The sequence below is a fragment of the Rutilus rutilus genome (genome assembly GCF_951802725.1).
Source record: "Rutilus rutilus genome assembly, chromosome: 2".
In the NCBI taxonomy this organism is placed as follows: Eukaryota; Metazoa; Chordata; class Actinopteri; order Cypriniformes; family Leuciscidae; genus Rutilus; species Rutilus rutilus.
In genome coordinates, this window is record NC_140210.1 from 27,060,097 (window position 1) to 27,084,340 (window position 24,244).

General features: G+C 38.9%; 2 protein-coding genes across 4 annotated transcripts in view; one reads left to right on the plus strand and one right to left on the minus strand.

The window, feature by feature from the left end:
• The first annotated feature begins 1,415 nt into the window (after window positions 1-1,415).
• On the plus strand, window positions 1,416-15,703 carry tmem41ab (transmembrane protein 41ab). The gene is made up of 5 exons (XM_084390164.1): window positions 1,416-1,729; window positions 6,655-6,805; window positions 7,194-7,355; window positions 14,107-14,245; window positions 14,368-15,703. The coding sequence occupies exons 1-5, from the start codon at window positions 1,569-1,571 to the stop codon at window positions 14,595-14,597; spliced, it is 843 nt and encodes a 280-aa protein (XP_084246290.1). The 5' UTR covers window positions 1,416-1,568; the 3' UTR covers window positions 14,598-15,703.
• Window positions 15,704-18,875: 3,172 nt separating this feature from the next.
• Window positions 18,876-24,244, minus strand: part of igf2bp2b (insulin-like growth factor 2 mRNA binding protein 2b) — a 46,166-nt gene continuing 40,797 nt past the window's right edge. For 2 of the 3 annotated variants that reach the window (XM_084390136.1, XM_084390137.1), the window contains 7 exons: window positions 24,064-24,195; window positions 23,813-23,881; window positions 21,351-21,467; window positions 20,630-20,704; window positions 20,354-20,485; window positions 19,874-19,987; window positions 18,876-19,020 (listed from right to left, as the gene is read on the minus strand). In XM_084390136.1, coding sequence (XP_084246262.1) covers window positions 18,922-19,020; window positions 19,874-19,987; window positions 20,354-20,485; window positions 20,630-20,704; window positions 21,351-21,467; window positions 23,813-23,881; window positions 24,064-24,195 — 738 coding nt within the window. In that variant the 3' untranslated portion in view covers window positions 18,876-18,921. The remainder of the gene's footprint in view (window positions 19,021-19,873; window positions 19,988-20,353; window positions 20,486-20,629; window positions 20,705-21,350; window positions 21,468-23,812; window positions 23,882-24,063; window positions 24,196-24,244) is intronic. The other variant, XM_084390138.1, reaches the window with a different exon arrangement.

Genomic DNA, 24,244 nt, shown 5'->3' on the forward strand with positions numbered 1-24,244 from the left:
TAGGACATTGACTGTAGTGTGTGAATGTTGTTATATTTTCTGTAATGTATTGTAATATATTGTAATAATGTAACAGTCTTTTTTTTTCAGCCAAGAATACTATTGAACCACACCATCATGCTCACACATACCATTTGACTTGGAGCAAAAACACATTTATAAGACTGTACTTACTGTCTTTTATGTGGCAATTGCCTACTCATTCCATGAAGAATTAACTTTGATGATTATCTTCGAAACAACGATTACAATTTCACATTTTGGAGCTAATCATCCCTGTCTATGCCATGTGAAAAATCACATGAAATGTGATGAAATGACGAACTGACAACACAGATATAGCCTCTGAAAATATCCTATAATTTTTTTTTTAATAATGTAATTAAAAATGGGTTCTAATCATATGAAGTTCTTCTTATTAGGTGATCACAGCCTGTCTTACCTTTTCATAATGAAATCGGTTAAAAATACAGATGGAACTACACCGTGTTTCGTTTAAAAACTGCAGAAACAACACTTCATACAGTTTATTTCATACCTTTATTTTAGACCGGCAGGTTGGTTAAGTTACTTGTCTATGAAACAATAATAGATAAAAAAACAAGTTCATAATTTCAAATCTATTCAAAACCTACCCAGCATACTGTTTGGGCTTTTAATTATGAAGTCAACTCTGCCATCAAGTGATAATGAAACAAAACAACTTGTGCAGTCTTATATTAAAAGACATGCGATTGTTGCCTCCTAATAGTGCAATATAAAACTGTTTAAAAAAGAAAAAAGACTGATATAGGCCCATACTTAAAGAAAGACCTTGTAATGGGCATAAAGTCCCTTTTCTCAGTTTCATCTTTCACTTTATTTGAGTAAAACAGTTTTCACAGAGCTAAAATGTGTTCAGACCACTCACAAACCACAGAATGTGTTCAGACACTCACAAACCACAAAATGTGTAAAAATGTGTTCAGACCACTCACAAACCACAAAATGTGTTCAGAGTCAGACCACCACACAACCAATAGATGTTCTTTGCTAACAATATAAACCCATTATGTTTCCTATTTACAGTGCTCAGTCCACTTTAGTCTTATGTTTATTATAATTTTCAATTAGGCTTTATTTAAGCTATATTTTGCATATACTTTAATTTGCACACAACAATGAATAAAAAATAAATAAATGTGTAGCCTACTTGCTGTCTTTTATAAGGCAATGTCGCATCATTTTATTGCAATAAAATGACACATTGACAACACCGATAGCCTCAAATAAGAGCACGTGTTAGATAATGTAGTTTAAAATGGGCTCAAATCATGAGTTGGTGTTTTCCAAAGTTGTGTTCCCATCACACATAGACTCGTATTTTGGGGGGTCTCATGTGACAAATAGATCCACCCTCATGAGGGGCTTCACTCACGCACATTGTTGCAATACAGTAGGTCCACGTAGTCTACTTCCATGGGCTGGAGACGTAACATGAATAAACTGCCCACTGACCGGACCTGCTATTTAACAGGTGTAGCAGCAAGTGCAGCAAAGTCGTCTTTAGACAGATCTAGGCCTGGACTATGCGCTCAATCTGGGTTTTAATCGCCGTGGTGGCCACAGCAACTTTTTACTTGTATCTGCTGTCTGCGTTCCTCCCGCCGGGTCCTCGTGCCGTCCGCGTTCACGACGCTGAACTTGAACACACAGTCCATGACGATGAGCCGGAGGAGGAAATACTCAGGTAGAATATATCTCACTGCGTCTTATCTCTGGTTGCCTTATTTTGTGAGCAGTTCCCACTTCTACTATTGTTTGGAGCTGAATGAATTCTATTAAATTCTCTAGTGTGTCTAATGGTAATTGTTTGTGTCTGTGTTTTAACTCAGAACTTCATGAATGTTAAACATCTCAGGCTAAATTTGTTTTCATTAGTCTTACATCTGGTGATAATAACAAATGACAAATACTAAATGATTTTGGTAGTCAAAACTCTACATAATCTTCTGCCTAATTAGTGGTGAATACATTGCTATTTTTTGAGTCGGGTCCTTTCGATTAATTGGTTGAACTGGTTCACAAGTTGTGAAAGGAATCATGTGTATGACTGAGTCCAGTTCATTTACGAATCTTTTGTGAATCACAAGACCAGTCTAAACGACTCTTTCATGATTCGCTCACATTTCGAATAGAGAATTTAATTTATACTGAAAAATATTGTTTTTATTTTGAAGTGAGAAGTAACCCCTCACAATTTTTTACTAAGTAGTTATAAAACGTTATTTTATTAACGTAATATTATTTCTTAATATTAACATATTATTATTAATACAATGATTAAAAATATCATTAACATTTCAAACATCTTATTAATCATAACCATAGTCATGTTGAGCGGAATCATTCAATCTTACTTGCACATGACATCCCTACATAAAAAATGTTGGCCTAACTATATAATGAATAGAATAAGTTAACCTTGCAGATGTATCTCTTCAATTGGGATTCAGCAACTTTTCAATTTTTTCTGTCATTCATTTAATTATTCAAATACAGTGTCAAAAACCATACATTTACATTATATGTTACATAATATTTGATGTATTTTAAAAAACAGATAACAGCTAGGGTGAGTTTGTCCTGGGGGTCTTGCCTCAGGTAAAGGGGCAGTAATGGAGCAATATAGCCCTTTTTTATCATTTTGTGCTAACTAAATTGTAAAATACTTCCAGTTAATTCCACCAAGAATATATTTCCACTAATAATATCGATGATGTATGATGTAATGTAGCAGTATGTTCACACTGTTAAGGGAAGCATCTTCCTACAGTTCAGTTTGCGATGCTCCCTTTCACCTGTGAAGTAACTCTCTCTCTCCCTCTTTCTTTTTTTATTATAGTTCTCTCTGTCTTTATTCATTTCACATTCTTATTTTCCTGTATGTCTGTTTGACTAAGTATTGGTTTATTCATTATAATATATACACCCTCATCTCAGTTCAAAGAGACTGAAGAATTCGAGTGACATGTAAAAAGAGAGAAGCTTTGGCAGTTATTCTCAGGCAGTGGCAGATATTCCAGAACATGTGGTTCCCGTTTGCCCTGTGCTTTTTCCTCATCAGTGTTACTTTATACTGTGTGAGCAGCCCTGGACCCGGTGTGAGAGGTGCCCAGATGATAGGCACTTCATGTACTGTAGTTCACATGATGCAACCCAAAACAAAATTCGGTTTCTTCTCTAGAGCCTCATCTGTCCTCTCATGTCCTATAGGCAGGGAACTAAAGATCCTGATCCCTGGTCAGTTCTTATCATGCAAATGGGTCTAAGATATTTTCAGTTTTGCTTGTGTGTGCTAAGATATGCAATGATTGCATATAGGCTATATAAAAATCGCAAAAGTAACGCGCTAATTTTGAGATTTGTAAAAAAAATTATTCACTTGTTTTTTTTTTTATATTTAACAATCAACACGGCATCTATTTTTTTCCTGGCATACTTTGGCTAGTGTATAGGCCTACATTCAGGGCCTGATTTACGAATAAGGATTTTTTGCACGTGCCGCATATAGAGCAACAACGTCTGCTCTCACACAACTCAACACATATGCGTCGTGGTGCTCTCATGAACGAGATTCATATTTTGTAAATAAATTGGTAAATTATTGTTTTTTTGCACAAACAAGGCACTCGCTTCGCTTCATAAAATTGAGGTTAAACTAGCCACATGGATTACTTTAATGATGTCTTTTACTACCTATAAGTGGTAGTTGCGTACTCTGTCAACGGAGGGACAGAAAGCTCTCGGATTTCATTAAAAATGTGTTTATTTGTGTTCCAAAGATGAACGAAAGTCTTATGGGTTTAGAACGACATGAGAGTGAGTAATTAATGACAGAATTAATTCTGTCTATATTCAGCTCTTGCTTTATTAAAGGCACTGCTAAATGCAACATTTATTATAATAGGTTTATGTGGTTCAATTAAAATAAAGGTTTTTAAAAATATTTTTAAAGCCTATTAAATGTTAAAAATGATGGCTCTTGATCATACTGTAATGGTAAATGGCTATAATTACTAATTGAGAAAAATCCATTTACACCAGTAGCTCTATTGGTATTGGTGATACTGGCCTTCATTCATAGCACTTAGTAAAGAGATGCCATTAAAACGAATATTTTATGTGATGTTTCTACATTTCAAAGTGAAATAACAGGGTCTAATTTAGGTCTAATTTACTTCAAAATAATAACTTCAAGCATTTCTTTTGTTTTTATATATATATATATACCTTTTTTTCTAACAACATAAAACAGTTTACTGTTTTACTGACACCTTATGTATAATAAATGATCCACCCATCCAATTTCCAAACCACTTGTCCAAGACTATCGGGGATGCTGGAGCCTATCATATTATTTAAATGATTTATTATTAATAAATTAATTAAACTATTATCTAAAATGATCTATACCTTGTCTGCTTTGAATGCAACTCAACATGAGCAGTCTTATCTCAGGATTGGGGCCTGGCAGAGGGCATGATGTGACAGTTATAAGATCAGACAACTGCCTTCTGGAGTGTCTTGAAATCCCCTGAATTTGCTGAGATGTGCAATGCCGAGGAGGAGGAGGGAAAGAAAGATATCTGGAGGGTTCATAAGCAACATATATGTTTGGTATGACTAGCTAAAATAAAGTGCATTAATAAATAAAAGGAGAGAAGATAGGTCTCAAAAGCCCCATGCTTTAATGTCATTTCCTGAAGTCATTCAGAATGACAAAAGCAGTGGAAAGGACATCTGAGTTTGATATTGAGTAATGGATCTGCTGTATGTCCACCATCATCACATAGTGACCTTTTTATAGTGTCTTGTGACCCACACGTCTTGGTTCATTTCTTGATTAGCACACTCCTCTGTACCCTGGGAGAATATCCGCTGATGAGACTGAGATGAAGTTTTTAACATGTTGTTCAGCAGCGATGGCAGAGACAGCTGTACCCTGTGAAAGCCCCAGTGGTGTAAATAGCTGTTTGAGTCTTTTGGGTGGGGATTTCCATGGTTATCAGAGAAGGGGTATTTTGTGCATCATTAAAGCTATAAAAATAAGCTGTTTTTAAGACTGTACTTTAATTTGCTGACCAGGGAGCTCTTTTAAAAGTAGAGTTTACATTTTTTTTTTCTTTTTTTGTGTGTGTTTGGCTCGTTTTCCAGTACAATTATCTAAACATTTCTTAATCAAATGAACATACATTTACTTGAGAAACAATATCACTTAAGATAGAAACTCTCTCTCTCTCTCTGTATATATATTTCTTCAGAAAACATTTTTGCAGTGTGACTGAAGCTGTTTTGTTTATTGTCTGTCTCCTACATTGAAGGCTCTCACATTGTTGTTCTGATGAGAACGCACTCAGTGTGCGCTCAGCATGGAGCATATCACATGTTTATATTCGTCACTACTGGGTACGCATGTGAAATTAAAACCTCTGCTTTGGCACATGGGTGGATGACTGCCTCATTGCGTGCCCAAATTACCCCCTGGACGGCAGTAGGGAGCTTAGATTACTCACGACTGCACAAGATGTGATTCATCCGCTGGCAAGAGCCCAGTGACCACCTCAAGAGAACTTCAGTCTGTGGGACATCTACATTTATTGATGATTATGTTAGGGGTGTTTGAAGACTTTAAAACAAGTTGGTCCTCAAGTACAGCCAACCCTGTACACACACAAGCAAATTTCCACAGCTGAGAGGCTATTTCCAGTTGGTGTATCATGTTTCAGTCTTTCTGTCTAATCTTGCTGACAGGCTAGTGTCAGGAGTCTTCAACATTTTTAAGGCAAAGAACCCTCAAGCCTGTTTTCTACTATACAGTTTTTTTAAAAGAAGTTCCATAATGTATTTATATACAGTAATTTATTATGATGCTTACAAAGCATTAAAGGGATAGTTCACTTTGAAATTAATTTTTGATATGTTTTAGCTTACCTCAAGGGCATCCAAGATTTAGGTGTCTTTGTTTCCGCAGTAGTTTCAATTTTGATATTTTTAGGTCAAACCGTTCTTGTCTGTCAGTCATATAATGCAGGTCGATGGTCACTGTCTCAAAACACAAGCACAGAGTCCAAATTAAAACAATTCCCCATCGTCCAAATTAAACAATTCCCCATCGTAAGTACACATTGATGGCCTAAGACACGAAACGAGCGGTTTGTGTGAGAAAACGAACAGTATTTATATCGTTGTTATCTCTTGAAAACAGCACACGTCCAAATGATCTGACGGCGCGGGCGGGTATAGATATATAAATAGATGTCGCCTTGGCTACGGTTTCGTTCCAATGAACTGCAGTAGCGAAGGCGACATCTAGTGTATACATCTATACCCGCCGCGGGCGGGTATAGATGTATACACTAGATGTCGCTTGGCTACGGTTTCGTTCCAATGAACTGCAGTAGCCAAGGCGACATCTATTTATATATCTATACCCGCCCGCGCCGTCAGATCATTTGGACGTGTGCTGTGTTCAAGAGATAACAACGATATAAATACTGTTCGTCCAATCTGTTAGAATCCAATCTGTTAGAAATGAAAAGAGAAAAAAAGGTGTTAAGTAGAAGTTGAGTGCCATTGTTTTACTGATCCCACAGTTTCTTATATTTTCTCCAGGTTGAAGTTTCCATCTGATCTGGAGGAGTTAAGGGAACTAGCCGAGCTGCTGCAGTTCTATAAGACAGAACACACTGGCTATGTGTTTATCCTCTTCTGCAGTGCCTACCTCTACAAGCAGTCCTTTGCCATTCCAGGATCATCCTTTTTGGTTGGTAACAGAGGTCTACTCTGTGACACTATAACGTCCCCTTGGAATTATATGGTTCTATCTGACATTTTTGTCAAAATTTAGTTATTCACATATTCTTATTCTGTGACCACTTCTTTACATTATGTAATGTTGTTTTTTAAGTTGTGTACATTTTGGAACTTTTTATTTAGAAAATAAAAAGGTTCTTTCTACACAGTCGAATGGAATGCAAAAACTTTAAAGCTCAATATCTCAAAACTGCTCAGAACGCAGATAGAACCTTATAATTCCAAGGGGACGATAAGTAGACTTACTTGAACCACCTCATTAGACTGAACTAAAATATTTATTACCTATTATTATTATTGCTAAACAGCATACATACAATCTTTCTTATCATGTCTAGAACATGCTGGCGGGCGCATTATTCGGGCCATGGCATGGAATCCTTATTGCCTGCACTTTGACAACTGTGGGTTCCACAAACTGCTACCTGCTGTCCCGCACATTTGGCAAACGCCACATCATCAGGATCTTCCCCGAGAAGGTGGCAATGCTGCAGAGAATGGTGGGTCACCTCTGGCTGTTTAGCACATGATAGAGGGATTTTCCTTTAATTAATGTTCTAAAAATAGTCAGCGAGTGTATTTGTGACTGCATTTTGTTTGTTTATACTTTGCATGTGCTATAGCTCAAACGGTAGCAAACAGTGTTAGCAAATAGCAATGCTAAGGTGGTTTGATTCCTACTTCCCAGGGAATGCACAAACTGAAAAATGTTATTCCTTACAAAACAAATTGTGCTGTTAGCAAACTTCTAAACTAAAAATATAAGCATATACTTTCAGTCTACTTTTTATGTTCTTATCAGAGGTATACTTAAGTTCACTTGAAAACTTGCAAGTATACTTGTAGTATAAAACTATTAATCTAATAGTTTACTGAGAGAGTATACTTCAAAGTGTGCTTTTATAAACTACAAAGTGGGCAATAAGTATATACCTAGCAAACTAACATAGTGTAGCATAGTTAACAGTATGGTTACAATAAAAAAGAAAACTTTTGTAAACTAAGTTTAAATTTTACTTCACTTTGATCTGTTATACTTAAAGTACACATTTATAAACTAGAAACGTCTTGGTTACTAATGTAACCCTCGGTCCCTGAAGGAGGGAACAGGAGACGTAACGTCGACATGATGATGTAATTGGGATCACTTCAGGGAGCCCTATCAACTTCGAGTGTCTACAGAACGAGCCAATGACCACTGGCGTGTGTGAATTACGTAACGAGCCCCGCCCCGCAGCGTTGGTATAAACAGGAAGCGGGCGCTCGCACACATTGTTTTTTGCTGAGGAGCTGAGATCGTGACGGCCGTACAGAGATGGTCAGCAACGGTGGCAACGGGATGTTACGTCTCTCGTTCCCTGAAGGAGGGATACATTAGTAACCGAGACGTTCCTTATCAGTCGCTCACGTTCAACGTAACGTCGTCGTGACGACGTAATTGGGATCCCATGGAAAACCTCACGGTTGCTGCCACATCCATTGCTCTACGCAATACTCACAGACCCCCAACTGGCTGGGGCGGAAGGCCTGCATAGAGGGAGTTCAACTGCTGTTCCGTTCTAACCCACACAGTGGAACTCTTGGATAACACTGGGAAAGCGTGCCTTTCCAGGGGAGAGGGACGCTGCGGAAGCCACATCCTGCCCGAAGGGAGGTAACATGTGGAGAATACACATATGGACTGGCCGGTTAGGGGCAGTGCAACATATGGAATGTCACTGGGGTGACACCAGCCTGAGAGGGGGGAGGCAACACCAGACAGTAACGGCAGAGCGGACTCTGCCAAGGGAAAGACACGTGGAACACATGAAGAATACGCATATGGGATCGCCGCAGGGATCACCACATATGGAACCCAGCCTAGCACAAGTTACACAAGCATACGAGCTCTAGGCCTGGCGTCGGATGTTCCGCAACGTCCAACTGCTGAAGGGGTGCGGAGGAACTCAACAGAGTTCGCCTGAGTGGGGAACTCGACTGGAGCAAGAATGTGTATCCGTTCCAGTGGAAGGGAGTAGCGCAGCAAGCCGACACTAGAGCGGGAACTTCTGTGTTACCGGCTGATTGAAGCAAGCACACAGGAAGAAACCGGCTCAACGCGTAGGATATAAAACCTAGCGAATGTGTTAGGTGTCGCCCAGCCTGCAGCTCTACAGATATCTGTCAGCGAGGCGCTGTGTGCCAGCGCCCAGGAAGAAGCGACACTTCTAGTGGAGTGGGCTCTCAACCCAAGCGGGCAGGGCACGCCTTGGGCTTCATAAGGCAAGGCGATGGCATCCACTATCCAGTGGGCCATTCTCTGCTTGGAGACAGCCTTTCCCTTCTGCTGGCCTCCATAACAGACGAAGAGCTGATCTGAGGTCCTGAGGCTTTGCGTTCTGTCCATGTGCAGACGCAGAGCGCGAACGGGACAGAGAAAAGCCAGGGCTGGGTCTGCCTCCTCCGAAGGCAGCACTTGCAGGTTCACTACCTGGTCCCGGAAGGGAGTGGTAGGAACCTTGGGCACATATCCGGGCTGGGGTCTCAGGATCACGTGAGAGTTAGCCGGGACGAATTCTATTCTCTGTCTTGCAGAACAGAATTTTTAACTCAGCTGATTGCAAAGGCTCAAAGGGTGGTCTCTGAAGTGCCAAAAGGACCAGAGACAAATCCCAAGAGGGTATAGAGAGCGGGCGAGGCGGATTTAGTCTTCTAGCCCCCCTCAGGAACCTGATGATCAGGTCACGCTTTCCCAGCGACTTACCTTCAACTGCATCGTGATGTGCGGCGATAGCGGCAACATACACTTTAAGGGTGGAGGGAGACAGCCTTCGCTCAAACCCATCTTGCAGGAAGGAAAGCACGGCTCTGAACAAGCAAGTTCGGGGTTCTCCTCGTGAGAAGAACACCACTCAACGAACAGGTTCCACTTCAACGCCTCGTAGAGGGGGCTCTAGCGGAAGTGATGGTGTCAACTACCACTTGGGGTGGGTCACCTAGAACCTCTTCCAGGGAACAGACATGGAGTTTCCAGAGGTCGGGATGCGGGTGCCATATGGTGTCCCGTCTCTGAGAGAGCAGGTCCTCCCTCAGAGGAATGGGCCAGGGAGGGGCTGTCGCGAGGAGCACTAGTTCCGGCAAACAGATCTACCTGGTAAGGTAAGGTAAGGTAAGGTAAGGTAAGGTAAGGTAAAACTTTATTATCCCACATGGGGAAATTTGTCTTGGGCCATCACCCATGCTGCAGTCAGTACACAATTAACACAAAGTAATCAACAAACCAGACAATAAAAAAAATAATAAAAAAAATAGCTCCATACCACCACTATTTAACATCTTTACAGACACGGGGATAAATGAGTTTTTAAATCTATTCAATCTGCATCGAGGAGCTCTAAACCTCCTCCCAGAAGGCAGCAACTCATATTCTGTGTACAAAACATGGGATGGATCACAGACAATCTTTTTAGCTTGTGTTAAAGTAGCCTTTTCATAAATAGTCTGCAATGGTGTCTGTTCCTTCACACCAATAATTTTCTAAGCAGTGTGGATCATCCGGAACAGTTTAGTTCTACATTGTACAGGCATATTACCAAACCAGACTGTAATGCTGTATCTAATTAAGCTCTCAAAGACTGCCTGATAGAAGATTATCATAAACCTTTGATCAACACCATAAAGTCTCAGATGACATAAAAAGTGCAACCGTTGTTGTAACCTACTACAAAGATTATCGACATGGATGTTCCATGTCAGTGAATTATCAAAAAAGACACCAAGATATTTATACGAAGGGACCTGTATGATGGTTTCATTATGGATGATCACAGGCCTGTGATCACCAACTCCTCTAGGGTCAAACACCATCTCCTTTGTCTTATTGACATTCAGAGCTAGGTGGTTGTCCTTACACCAATTCACAAACCTTCCAATCTCTGAAAGATATTCAGACAAGTCCTCTTTCTTTTTCAATAAACCTAAAATTGCAGTGTCATCTGAGAATTTAATGATGTGGTTATTAGAATAACACCTTCTGCACTCATCTGTGTATAAAGTGAACAAAACCGGTGAACTAACACAGCCCTGAGGGGCTCCTGTGCTCAACGTTCTGAATTCAGATAGTGTTCCATTAACACTAACCTGCTGCCTACGAGTGGTCAAAAAAGAATAATACCATTTTATAATAAGTGGAAGAACTTTAAAATCATTCAGCCTTGCAATTAAGAGATGCGGCTGCAGCATATTAAAAGCTGAACTAAAACCTACAAATAAAAGACGTGCATACGAGCTAGAATCCTCTAAATGCCAATTTATAAAATGTGTTATGGCTATATAACAGCATCATCTGTACTTCTATTACTCCTATATGCAAATTGAAATGGGTCTGATAGACCGCTGACCTCTGTTTTTACAAAATTAATCATCATTTTCTCAAAACACTTGTGAGTGCTACTGGACGATAATCATTATTCTCCTTACAGCTAACCTTTTTTGGGACAGAGATAATAGTGGAACTCTTCCGAATTGAGGGAACTGATTTGGATCTAAAGATTTCTGATAAATGGGGCACCAGCCTTCTGCCAGCTCTTCACCGCAAGATTTCAGTATCCGCCCAGAGATGCCGTCTGGCCTAGAAAGCCTTGTTAGGACAGACATGTGAAAACAGTCTCTCCACCATATGCTGGTCAATAATTGTTTTAGGATAATCCAGTACAGATAAGGCATCCAGTGCAGTTTCCTGCTCCTGTGAGAAGTCTCTTACTTCAAACCTACAATAAAATCTTTCTGCTCTTAAGCAGGGACTTACACGTAGGTATTAATTGGACAGCATTATGATCAGAGGAGCCTAGTGGTGATTTAACCTTATCTGTATAGGCATTCTTAACATTCCCATTACATTTGTCCAAGATGTTTTTGCCTCTAGTATTACAGTCCACATATTGATGGTATCCAGGCAACACAGCTTCAAGTATACAATGATTAAAATCCTCTAAGGTGCTTCAGGGGTACGTCTTAACTGTATGTGAACACAGTCTGCTGTAAGTTTAGCTGCATTTGCAGCATTCCCACTGGGTGGAATATAAACAGTACATATTAAAATGTTCCCAAATTCACATGGAAGGTAAAAAGGCCTAAGGCTTAAACATACCAGTTCAATGTTGGAGTTACAGACCAGCTCTCTCACGGAGAATTGCGAGCACCACTTTTGGTTAACATAAACACAAATACCATCCCCTTTGCTCTTGCCTGAGTTGTCGTTCCTGTCAGAGCGTACCAGAGAAAAGCCTTCCAGGGCAACAAGCGTGTCGGGCACGTCCTCTTGTAACCACGTCTCAGTGAACACAAGCAGGTATGAATCCCGGTACTCATGTCGAACTCTGGTATTGACTCTGAGCTCCTCAACTTTGCTTCTCAGGGAGCGGGTGTTGCAAAGAAGCATTGCGGTCTTTCTGCCCCTCTCCATAATCTCTGCCTTACACGGCCACGTTTTCCCCTCTTCCGCATACGTATCCGACGTCTTTCCGCCAGTGTTCTCGTCTGCAATGCCCTCGGTTAGCTGGGGGGCGAGTGTGTAACTAGGCCAGAGCAGTAAGAGTTGGTCAGGGGTATAGCTCAGAACCGCCTCCGACATCAGCAAGTCCTGATTCACCAGCATGGAGTCGCATGTAATCAGCCACACGGCTAAAATCAGCATCAGTCCTCTAAATAAAAACAGCATCGTGTACACAGATCGAGCACTGTGTTAAAAATAAATAAATAAATAAAATAAATAAAAACAAACACAAGGCAGCACAAACACAAGGCAGCAGCACGAGGTAGCCTGAGTCGCAACAGAGCAGCGCCACCGGAAGTCTGTTTCTTCAACTGCTCTCTGCAACTGCTCTCTGCAGTCCCGAAGCGCCTCCAAATCAGCTGGACCGCCTGGGGGTGGAGTAGCCATTTTCCCGGAAGCACCTGCTGCCGTGAGAGCTCGTCGGCTGCACAGGTGATCAGGCCCGGAATATAAACGGCACGAAGCGACCTCAGATGCTTCTGACTCCAAAGGAGGAGATGGCGGGTGAGTTGTGACATGCGGCGGGAGCGTAGAACACCCTGACGGTTGATGTACGCAACGGTCGCAGTGCTGTCCGTACGGACCAGTACATGCTTGCCTAGTAGCGGCGTTTTGAAGCGGCCCAGCACAAGATGTACTGCTAACAACTCGAGGCAGTTGATGTGCCAATGAAGTTGAGGCCCCGTCCACAGACCTGAAACTGCATGTCCGTTGTACGTGGCCCCCCCAGCCGGTGGCAGAGGAGAAACCAATCATCCAACCGAGAAGGTTCGGCACGTGGTGGAGGGTTCCACTCAAGCCCGACCTTCTTGGCAGCCCGGGAAAGCATAGCCGCCCATTCTGGATTGGACTCCAGCGCTACACTCCCCGAAGGGGGTAATGCAGCCGAATCCTCTTCTCCAGAGGATTGAAGCTCCCCCTCCGATGCTGCGACCGACATCTGATCGTCAGGACACACAAGCGGAATGACATCCTGAAAAGGACACAGGGTCACGCTTGTGTTGCTCTTTTAGTTGAATATAAAAAAAGAGAAAATAAAAACTCTTCCCACGAAGAGGCACCCAGGGGTAGTCGTGGCTATAATAAGTTAACTCAAGGAACGCCCACCGATACCAACACACACACAGTGTAAGCTGTAAAACAGCAGTTGAGAGCTGTAAGCTCGCGGCCACCGCTGATCGCGTCGTCACACCAACGTTGGACAGAGTTAGAATTTCCAACTTGTAGAGTCTCTTCTTGCAGCACTATGAAGTAACCATGAGGTTATGACTATGAAGACTATGAAGACGTTACGTCTAATGTGAGCGACTGATAGGGAACTAAGCCAGTTTACTCAAGAAGTATTGAAATAGTACACTTGGAAGTATACTACTAGTACATTGATTTTAGTATACTCGGTACATAGAGCATACTTGGAAATAATACTTGAATTTATGTTACTTAATAAAATGAAGGTGAAGTATACCTTTTTTGTAAGGGATACATTGAGTGCAATGTATGTATGTCACTGGATAAACATATCTATCAAATGCCTCAATACAATATACTAGTTTAAGAAGTTTTACATTGATAAGATTAAGATTATGATTTTGGACTTTGGAGGTTTTTTGTGTATCTTTCCTTCTAAATTATCATAGTCATGTCTTCATCAGCTCTCTATAGAAATTTGAATTTGAAACAATACATGAGAACGTTGAATCTCTATTTCTCTCTATTAGGTGGAAGAGAATAGGAGCAGTTTGTTCTTCTTCTTGCTCTTTCTGCGGTTCTTTCCCATGACACCTAACTGGTTCTTGAACGTCACCTCTCCAATCCTCAACATCCCCATCCCCATATTCTTCTTCTCCATCCTCATTGGTGAGCTTATATTGTATCTACTGTTATAAATGAATGTATAATTCTTCAGACTCTGATTATGAAGTAAAAGTACATCTTCTGATCTTGATCTCATAATCTTTCAATGCTTAATTTCTTCCCAGGTCTAATCCCTTATAACTTCATCTGTGTCCATACGGGAGCCATCTTGTCTGAGATCCAGTCTTTGGATGACATCTTTTCGTGGGGCACCTTGCTGCAGCTCCTGCTGATCGCATGCGTGGCTCTTCTTCCTGGAGCTCTAATCCGCCGCTACAGTCAGGCCCATTTCAAACTTGATGGCCTGGAACCCAACGGACACCAAAAGGCCTTGAATGATCGCAAGACTAGATGACCCAAAGAAAGACACAGTAGGAGACACAATTTGGGATAGATCATTGGTGTGGAGTTACACCTGTGGATTGGGTTATGAAGGTCCCAATGGAAAGTAGAACTGAAATGGACAGATTATGAGACAGGTTATTAGATGTTTAATGGAAATTAAAAAGTGCGAAAGAAGAGACTATAAATGTCTTAAAAGAGTACACACTCAGATTGCTGACTTGCCACAAACCACTGGACATTGCCTCATTTTATAGAAATTTGACAGCTTTAAGTTTTTTATAAGATTTAGTTATATTGTCAGGTGTTGTTTAGTGACTATGTTTGTGGGTGGCTTTATTTATTTCTGGAGTCTAAATACCTGTAAGTGTCATGTGTTTTTGAGTATGTTTACACATTTAACAAAAGAAAACTAAAGATTAGTACATTAACCTCAAGCACCCTTCAAGCAGGATGTACTTTTATTTGCAACTTAGTGTCATGCCTTGACAAATATTGACTTGTGCACAGATCTTTACCTGATGGGCTAAATCTACTGGAGTTGCACGTACATTCAGGGATTGTACACACTGCTTATTGTTTTATTGGCTATATAATTTTGTTATACAGCTATCTGTGCATGTATAATATAGCTACAATCTTATCATTATCAGCATTTCACAGAACCTTTAAGTTTGATTGTTGTTTCTGTGGAGGATGTGATATTATTCTTTGAAAGAAAAAAAAGCATTTCCAATGCAATATGCAAAGGTCTACAGGTGCTACTTGTTTAATCACTGCATTACAGAACCGTTTGCAGTGTTTTCGGTCCTGTTTTGAGTCAACTTTAGCTAAAAAAAAAAAAAATCAATGTCTTAATGTGTACTGGAGTTGTGAAGGTTTTATTTTTTTTATAATAAAAGCTGTTGCTAGCTTAAAAGCACAACTTCTGTTATAACCAAGTTATAACTGCTTGAAGTTCTTCAAAAGTTTAAAACCATTTGAATTCAATAAAAATCATTCATATGAAACATCTAAATATTTCATTGTAACCTACATGCAGGTCCAGACTTTTTACATTTTCAAAATATTTCTACAGAATTCTACACATGCATATTCCATTTGGGTCTACCAATATGTAACAAAAAAAAAAATATATATATATATATACTTGTTAGTGACTGATATAACTGCAGGACAAGAATACTTTGATTTTCTATAATGTTGCATCTGGGTTTTGCTTTAACAATCAGAATATTTGAGCTATCAGTGACACAAATAATCTTGATATAAAGATAAAGAAGAAAAACATTGTTTTAAAGACTCTTTATTGCTCATATCCATGAGGAGGGTAGTGTGACCCTTCCAGGAAACATAAAAGTGTATTGATGAGTGTTCACTCAAATAGTCTTATTGTCCCCAACTCACCCAAGCTTGGCTAGAGCCCAAGTACAATACCAATGGAATATGCCCCCCCCCCCCCCCCCCCCCTTTGCCCTGATCTGAAATTAGTTTTATTATTTACATCATTTCCATTACATGATGTCATTATAAGAGTTAATCTCAGATCAGCATTAAAAGCATAGCCTTATCCAATGCCCGAAAGTATTTACGGTACAAGTGGTCTATAAAGACATTTTGAACATGGTAGAGCATGAAAAGAAAGACAGATGCAGAAGTTATACGGCAAAGATTATGTTTCATGTACACGTTTTCTTTGTAAATGATATGAGAAGAGATGGTCTTGAGACAGCTGGACATCCCTCCAGTTTGACACAGCAAAATTTGACAACAGAAACCCAAATTGAGAGGATCAAATTCAATCGTGTCTAATATTATTATTATTATATTATTATTACACTAACATTCAGCAGTAAACTGTAGATTATCCCTATACTAAACCTCACACAAATATGGTGTTAGAATCAAATTCAAAACTGACATATTAGATATGACATCCACTGTCCAAAAACACAGACAATAAAATGACAGAGCCATTTGCAACAGAGTAACATAAAGATACCGTCTTGCTTCTAAATGTGCCTATACCGGTTGAAGAACACTACGATTAAGCTGTATTCTTAGACACTATATACATGTATCTGTCAAGACGAGTATTTCAGTACAAACATAAACTGCAAGAAACAAAGTACTGTCAACCCTAAATGTTCAGTTGCCCAAGAGTTGTATTAACCTCAATAGTTAATTTGAGCCAAACGGTCCATAAAGCAACGATCAGTTTCTGATGCAGGGGTCTGAAACCTCTTTTACAAGAACAAGCAGGTAAATGTTGGTGCCTTGCGCTAATTCTTTTTTTCTTCGTGTTCTTTTATTTAGAAAAATAAAAAAATGCTCCAAGTGTGAGAGCTTTATAAGGTATACAAAATATGCAAAAGGGAGAAAAGATCAGACTGAGGTACCCAGTTCTTGAGGTAGACTGTTATATTGTACAGGTTCACACAAAGCTGTGTGGACTTTCAATATATCATTTTCATGTCTCAATCATGGTTTTATCAGTTGCTTAATATCAACGTTACGGTCTATGATTGCTTAGACGGTACAGTACTGAAATACTGGCTATTTGCATTTAATCAAGAAATACTAAAACCAATATTTTTTTACTTTATTCCATTAGCCTTTTCTAATGTGCAACATTAAAAGACTTAATGATGTAATTGTTATCCTTCACCAGTCAAATCACCTTTATAAATTACAAAAAAATGGGAAAATGTCTTTTCAAATAATAAAAAAGACCAACACATCACTTTTGCCTTGTCTTTTGTCAAAAACGCACAAACATTTACAGACATTTCTGTCTTCTTTGTCTGAGCACACAATGCCTAATGCAAACACGCACTTGCAGAAGATGCTGTGCATCTCAGCACAACAAATCAGAGGGGGAATAAAGAATCATGTTTGCTACACAGAAAGTACATGTTTGCAGAAGGCATTCGCATCATATGCATTTATGAGTGTCAGGAAGACCTAAAAGGGCTCCCACATGCTCCTGTCACTGGACCTACAGACACAGTGCAGATTGCACATGAAATTCTGCTTTTTCTGTTTAAAGGTTTGGGGACAGTATAGTTTTTTTAAAATGTTTTTGAAAGAAGTTGCTTATGCTCACCAATGCTGCATGTATTTGATCAAAAATACAGTAAAAACAGTAATATTATGGAATACTGTATTTTTTATTTTTTATTTAAATATATATTTAAATGTAATTAATTCATGTGAGGGCTGTGAAATTTCAGTGTCACAAGAACCTTCAGAAATCATTCTAATATGCTTATTAGGTGCTTTAACATGTATTATTATTAGTATCAATGTTGAAAGCAGTTGTGCTGGATGTCAACATTAAATTCCCAAAATAAGATAATCTAGATTTTCTTCTGTTTTGGGACTGTAGTTATTTATGCACAGTTGGCACACAGACAGCTCTCATACTGTGTGAGGAATAAGATGGTAATAGGGAAACATTTAAGAAAAAGAAATGGAATTAAAAAAAGAGAAAAGAGAACAGGGCAGCAAGCAGAGGAGAACGCTCAGACTCAGCAGTATAACATTGAGGAACTGGAAGTGAAATGCTGGCGCACAAGTTAGCTGTCTACTTAAATCATGTACGTTCCTTTGTAACATCACTTAATGCTTTTAGTTACCGTGCTGTACTAATTAGTTACTAGAAAATGTCGAGAAACAAATCTGATGACTCACATTAAATAGCCTGAAATGAATAGCCTGTTGAATAAACCTATAGATTTTTTTTTTTAGAATCTTATTAACATACTGCTGTGCAATTTTCCTATATCTTTTAATAAATTAGTAGACATAATGGAACAACTAGACCTGCAAGTCTCTAAGAAATCTACCTGCAGTGTGCCTTCACCTCATCTAGCACTCTCATCACAGTACACAAATCCTCCCTGGACAGCAATATAGTGCCGGCCCAGATCCGGGCCACATCTGGTACATGTGGATTCCACCTGTTCCAGATATGGGCCGGATCTGGGCCGACACTATGTTGCTGTCTGATCTATATCCAGTCTCACATCAGCTTAATCAGTAATAAAAAGAGCTCAAAGAATTATCAGGTCCATCTCATAAGAAGATCTCTCTGACCTGATAACAACACTCTCGATTCATATCCACACGACCAAATGTTTTTGTGCTTTAAGTTCTTTGGTTGTTTTTTTTGTTTTTTACTGCTGGTCCTCTTCGTCAGCTTCTGTCTCTCTCTGTTTCTCGCTCGGTCTCACTCTCCCTTTGTCTATCTCTTTAATTCGCTCTTTCTTTTGTTGATTTCGATTTGTCCTCGCATGAGCTACATTCATTATCTGCTGCTTGCTGGCATCTGCTGATCATTTTGATGGTTGTGAGGATGTTGGCACCATTTGCTGGTGTTTCCGCTCTTGCTGTTTGACCTGTTGTACGATCTCTCTGATCTTGCGCTGGGCCGTCTGCAAAGAAACACACCGTGTAGCCAAAGGTGACTGGAGTGCACATGCAAATACATCATTTACATCAGCTAATATTTTAAGAACCTGAATGAAAAAGATACAAATTATGCAAAATAGAAATAAAGCAGCACACCTGTCTCTGCCTAGCAATCTATAAAAGAAATAGTCTAAAAGAGAAAAGTCAAAAGTACCAGTGGTTTGTTAACAAGTTGATATTGAGATTGGAAAAAAGAATCTCTAGAATAATAATTATGTCATGTTGATGATGCTTTGTAATTATCAAGGACCAGCCAATAGTTGTACTCAGTTGCTAGATTAAGCACTACAACCAATACTTGCAGTAAAGAAAGTTAATTTCCACCACACTTTATAGACTTAATCTTACATTGATCATTGCACATACATAAAGCACATCAAATTTGATAAAAGGAGGCTCAACTGTGCTTGCTTGATGCATGAGAACAAACCTTATTGTGGAAGCTTAAACGTGCTTGTGTGACACGTCAACTCATACAAAGTACAAATCATATTGGTTCTTGTGCATCAAGCAAACCTGTTTGAACTTGTTCACCACATGTATGTGCTCTATGTATGTGCGTTGATCAAGGTTTATATGTGAATAAAAGCCCCAAAAAAAAGACAATTGTGTCTCTTTTAAAAATACTTTAAGACTTATTAAACCGCTTGATTATAGATTACTTGTGATGTCTTTATGGGTTGTGTGGACTTTTAAAATGGATGGACAAAAATGATGATGGAATATGAAAAACAATAAACTTGACTTGGTTTGACACTGGTGTTTTAGACTCAAATAAAAGTGTAACCAAGGCCTGGAGTAATATCAAGAACATACCTGACTGGCAAAGAAATGTCCAATAATCTTAACAAACACTTCATCGTTCTCATCTGGTGCCTGGTCCCGTGGTACAATGACCTCAGCACTGGTGAGATTCTGTAGCTCATTGACCTGTGGGTGGTCAGAGGTCAGGGATTAGACAAACAGACCTGATATTAACATTGAAATCACAAGTGTTTCATAGGTTTAAACTAAAGATGGGCAATGATGTTGACCAACAGCAACTACTGAGGTTTACTTCATGAAAGAACCAGACTAAAATGACAATGAGCATATATGACATTTTTAAATCCTGTTTGTCGCAAGAATGTGAAATACATTTGAAAGCAAGGTGTGCTGTTTATTTTACCACAAGTGGTGACAGATGTATGTTACTACCAGGTGTAAATAGCAATCTGACTCACTTGACTTGTGATTGGATCACCCGAGACAGATGTTAAAACCATGTGTAAACACACGTTCACAAAGCACACATACCGTTTTTCCACCTTTCCCGATGACTCGACCGGCGGCGGATGAAGGTACTTTTATATGTGCCTCCAACTTCACCTCTTCCTTAGCTGTGAAAAAATTCTCCTCTTTCAACTTCCCATATATCCTCCCCTGTGCCTACAGCCACACATAAACAGATGAGTAAAGGAGAAATGAGGGATGAATATAGAGATCGATGTAAAACACCCTGAGCTGGGTCCTGCCTGATCAAATCTGTATCCTGAAAAACAGTAGCATAAACGACTGAATTATGGCTTTTACCTTGAACTGAGCCTCTGGTGGTCCGGTGATGATGACCATCCTCTCAGGCTCATCAGGACTGTCTGGTGCAGCAATCTGCAGTGACACAAAACAGTGTCTTGATTTAAGTATTTGAGTATGAAGGACAACTTAAACCGCTAGAAGTGTCAGTGATACCTTGATACAATACAAATACACTAGCTGTTTAAGAGTTTGTAAGGTGATTACCAGAAGCCCATTAAGACAACCTATATAGCTTGTCACTGAAGCAATGTAGATTCAGCTATTAACTAATGTGTTATATAATTGCTTTGCGTTCTTGTTGTGCAACTGATTATCTAGTGCAAACTTACGTTTGTCCTCTCTGTATGATACAAGTATTAATTATTTTCCTGCCGTATTTCATTATTCTTTTTCTATTCCAATTTGGTAGCCTTGTTCCAGTAGCTGAAGTGGCACCAAATACTTGACAAATTTGTTTAAAAGCAAAGATTACAGTCTAAAGCAGAAGTTTTAAAATGTTTCAGTCCAAGTACTTCGTTGACACCAATAATTAAACTAATTTAAACTAATTTAAACACATTGACTCTAAATATAATTTTGATTTTGGTCCAATTTTGAAGGTTTTCTTAATCCGGAAAAACAACTTAGAACACAATCTGGTCCACTCTAATCTTTCATTCAAGTCTCATGCTAATCTGGTTACTGTTCACAACTGTAGTGGGATCAGCATGTGTCTCACTTTTATTGAGGCTCCAGCGAAGTGTGCCAGCTCTTTAATGTGCTGCCCTTTCTTCCCGATGAGAGCTCCTACTGCTGGAGTGGGGATGAAAAGATAGACCACTTCCTGTTCAGTAGACTGAAACACACACACACAGACACCCTTTACTCCTAGTAGTCAAGTCAAGTCTATTTATATAGCACTTTTATAATACAGATTGCTTCACAGTAGTAAACAGCATTGGCTTCACAAAATTGTTCAAACAGAATACAACAATTTCAGTTATACAACTTCTATTTTAGCCAAAAAGCAGATCTATAGAAGATCTATCATTTTTCAGGTCAATTCAGTTCGATCCTACTATTTGTTTAGCTGAGATTTTCTCTGAGCAGAGAAAAAGACAGAGATAACCGGATAACTAAATACTAGGATTATTTAGGTGGATAAATAATAATAGAACACACATATCCCACAAAACCTCAGAATGCATCTTTTAAAATGCATTGTAATAAATACATCAAATGCATAATAAAGACATGTCTTTCAAAAAGTCTAAAAATTGGGAAATAATCTTTGCATTTCAGTTGTGTTTCACAAGGTTGGAAAAAACTGACGATTTAACAATACCCTTTATAATAATAACATGAAACAAACTTTAAAGAGTTGGAATTTAAATTGAATAGAGCAGTGGTTCTCAACTCCAGTTCTCGTGACCCACTGCTCTGCACATTTTGTATGTCTCTCTTATCTGACACACTCAGTTCAGTTCATGGAGTCTCTCCTAATGAGCTGATGATCTGGTTCAGGTGTGCTAAATAAGGGAGACATACAAAATGTGCAGAGTAGCGGGTCCTGAGGACTGGAATTGAGAACCACTGGAATAGAGGATTTCAATGAATAGCAATGCAAAGAAATTCAACAGCTACAAAATAATTCCATTAAACCAGCTAAACAAACTATGGAAGCTTGTTTCCGCCACAGAATAAAACATTTTAAGAGATAATTGCGACTTTTTATCTCACAATTGCGAGTTTACATCTCGCAATTCGGACTTTATTTCTCAGAATTTTGAGATATAAAGTCAGAATTGCGTGAAATAAAGTTGCAATTGCGTCTTATAAAGTCAGAATTCTGACTTTTTTTCTCGCAATTGCGACTTTATATCACGCAATTCTGACTTTATAATATGCAATTGGGAGATATAAAGTCAGAATTGCGTGAAATAAAGTCAGAATTGTGAGATAAACTATTCTGAAAAAAAAAAAAAATCAGTCTTTTTTCCCCCCTTAGAATTGGACTTTATATCTCACAATTGTGAGTTTATATCTCACAATTCTGAGAAAATATATCAGAATTGCAAGATATAAACTCGCAATTGTGTGTTATAAAGTCAGAATTGCGTGATATAAAGTCGCAATTGCGAGAGAAAAAGTCAGAATTCTGACTTTATAACACGCAATTGCGACTTTATATCTCGCAATTCTGACTTTATATCTCACAATTCTGACTTTATATCTCGCAATTCTGACTTTATATCTCGCAATTCTGACTTTATAACACGCAATTGTGACTTTATTTCACGCAATTCTGACTTTGTATCTCGCAATTCTGAGAAATAAAGTCAGAATTGCGAGATGTAAACTCGCAATTGTGAGATAAAAAGTCGCAATTATCATTTAATTTTTTTTTATTTTGTGGTGGAAACAAGCTTCCATAACAAACACATGTTTGTTGGAGTTAACTTTATTAGAATGTATAGTGGAAAGTGGACAAAAAGTAAAGTGTGTGCGTGTGTGTGGGGGGGAGGGGGGGTGTCTTTAAATGATAAAATTATGTTAAAATTATAAAATAATAGTGCAAGCAGAAATTTACATTAACCAAGATTAATAAACGCTGTACAAGTATTGTCCATGGTTAATTCAATGCTAATGCTTTAACTAATCTTAACAAATTGAACCTTGTTGTAAAGTGTACTAAAAGTTTAATTATGTATAAATGTATACATTTAATTATAAATATAATGAAATATCTATATATTTTACATTCTACAAATTCAAATACAAACTTTGATTATTTATATCATCTAATGTTTCTGGAAATAAGCCATATATTAACATGTTCATGCATAAATCATGCAGAAAAATAAAAGGTATTTTTAAAAACTGCACTTACAACAGTTGCATGGATTTATTTCAATTTCAAATTCGAATGCAATTGTGCATCCGTTTGATACTTCAAGTCAAATTCAGGAACTTAACTGGAATTTAAAAGACATTCTAATGTATTCTGAATGGCTTAAAACATGGCAGCTCAGTGTGTCACAAACTAGTTATCTAGTGATAAAAAAAATGTTTTTTATGTAGCATATATCTAATTGAAAGGCTTCTCAGGAGGTTCAGATTGTCACAATATACAGTAGTGTGCAAAGTAAGAAAAAAAATTAAGAGTTCTTTTGAGATACACATTTAATAAAAAGTACTCACCAGTTGCTGAAGAGATAATGCTCCAGAAGAGGGAACCCCATACATGCCCCCCATTACTGAAGAGGGTCCCTGTGATGGCAAACATACACCCATAGCATGTGGTGAGATGAATGTAACCCGAAATTACAAAGAGAGAATACACACTAAGATGAAAGACAATTCACTGTCCCACACACCCTTTACACCTCACACATTCTTTTGTAAAGTCATTCGCAGTCAAGGGTCCTGATATAGCACATCCTGATACTCACCAGCAGGGGGCTGTAGTTGGCAGGGGTGGACAGAGATCCACGCAGACCAGAGGTTGGGGGGAGAACAGACAAGCCGGAGGAGAAGATCCCTAATGCACTCATGTTTAGACCTGGCATCATGTTAGTCTGCTGCTGAAACCAATATGGAGAGAGATGTGAATCTTAAGAGTATAGGTGAGCC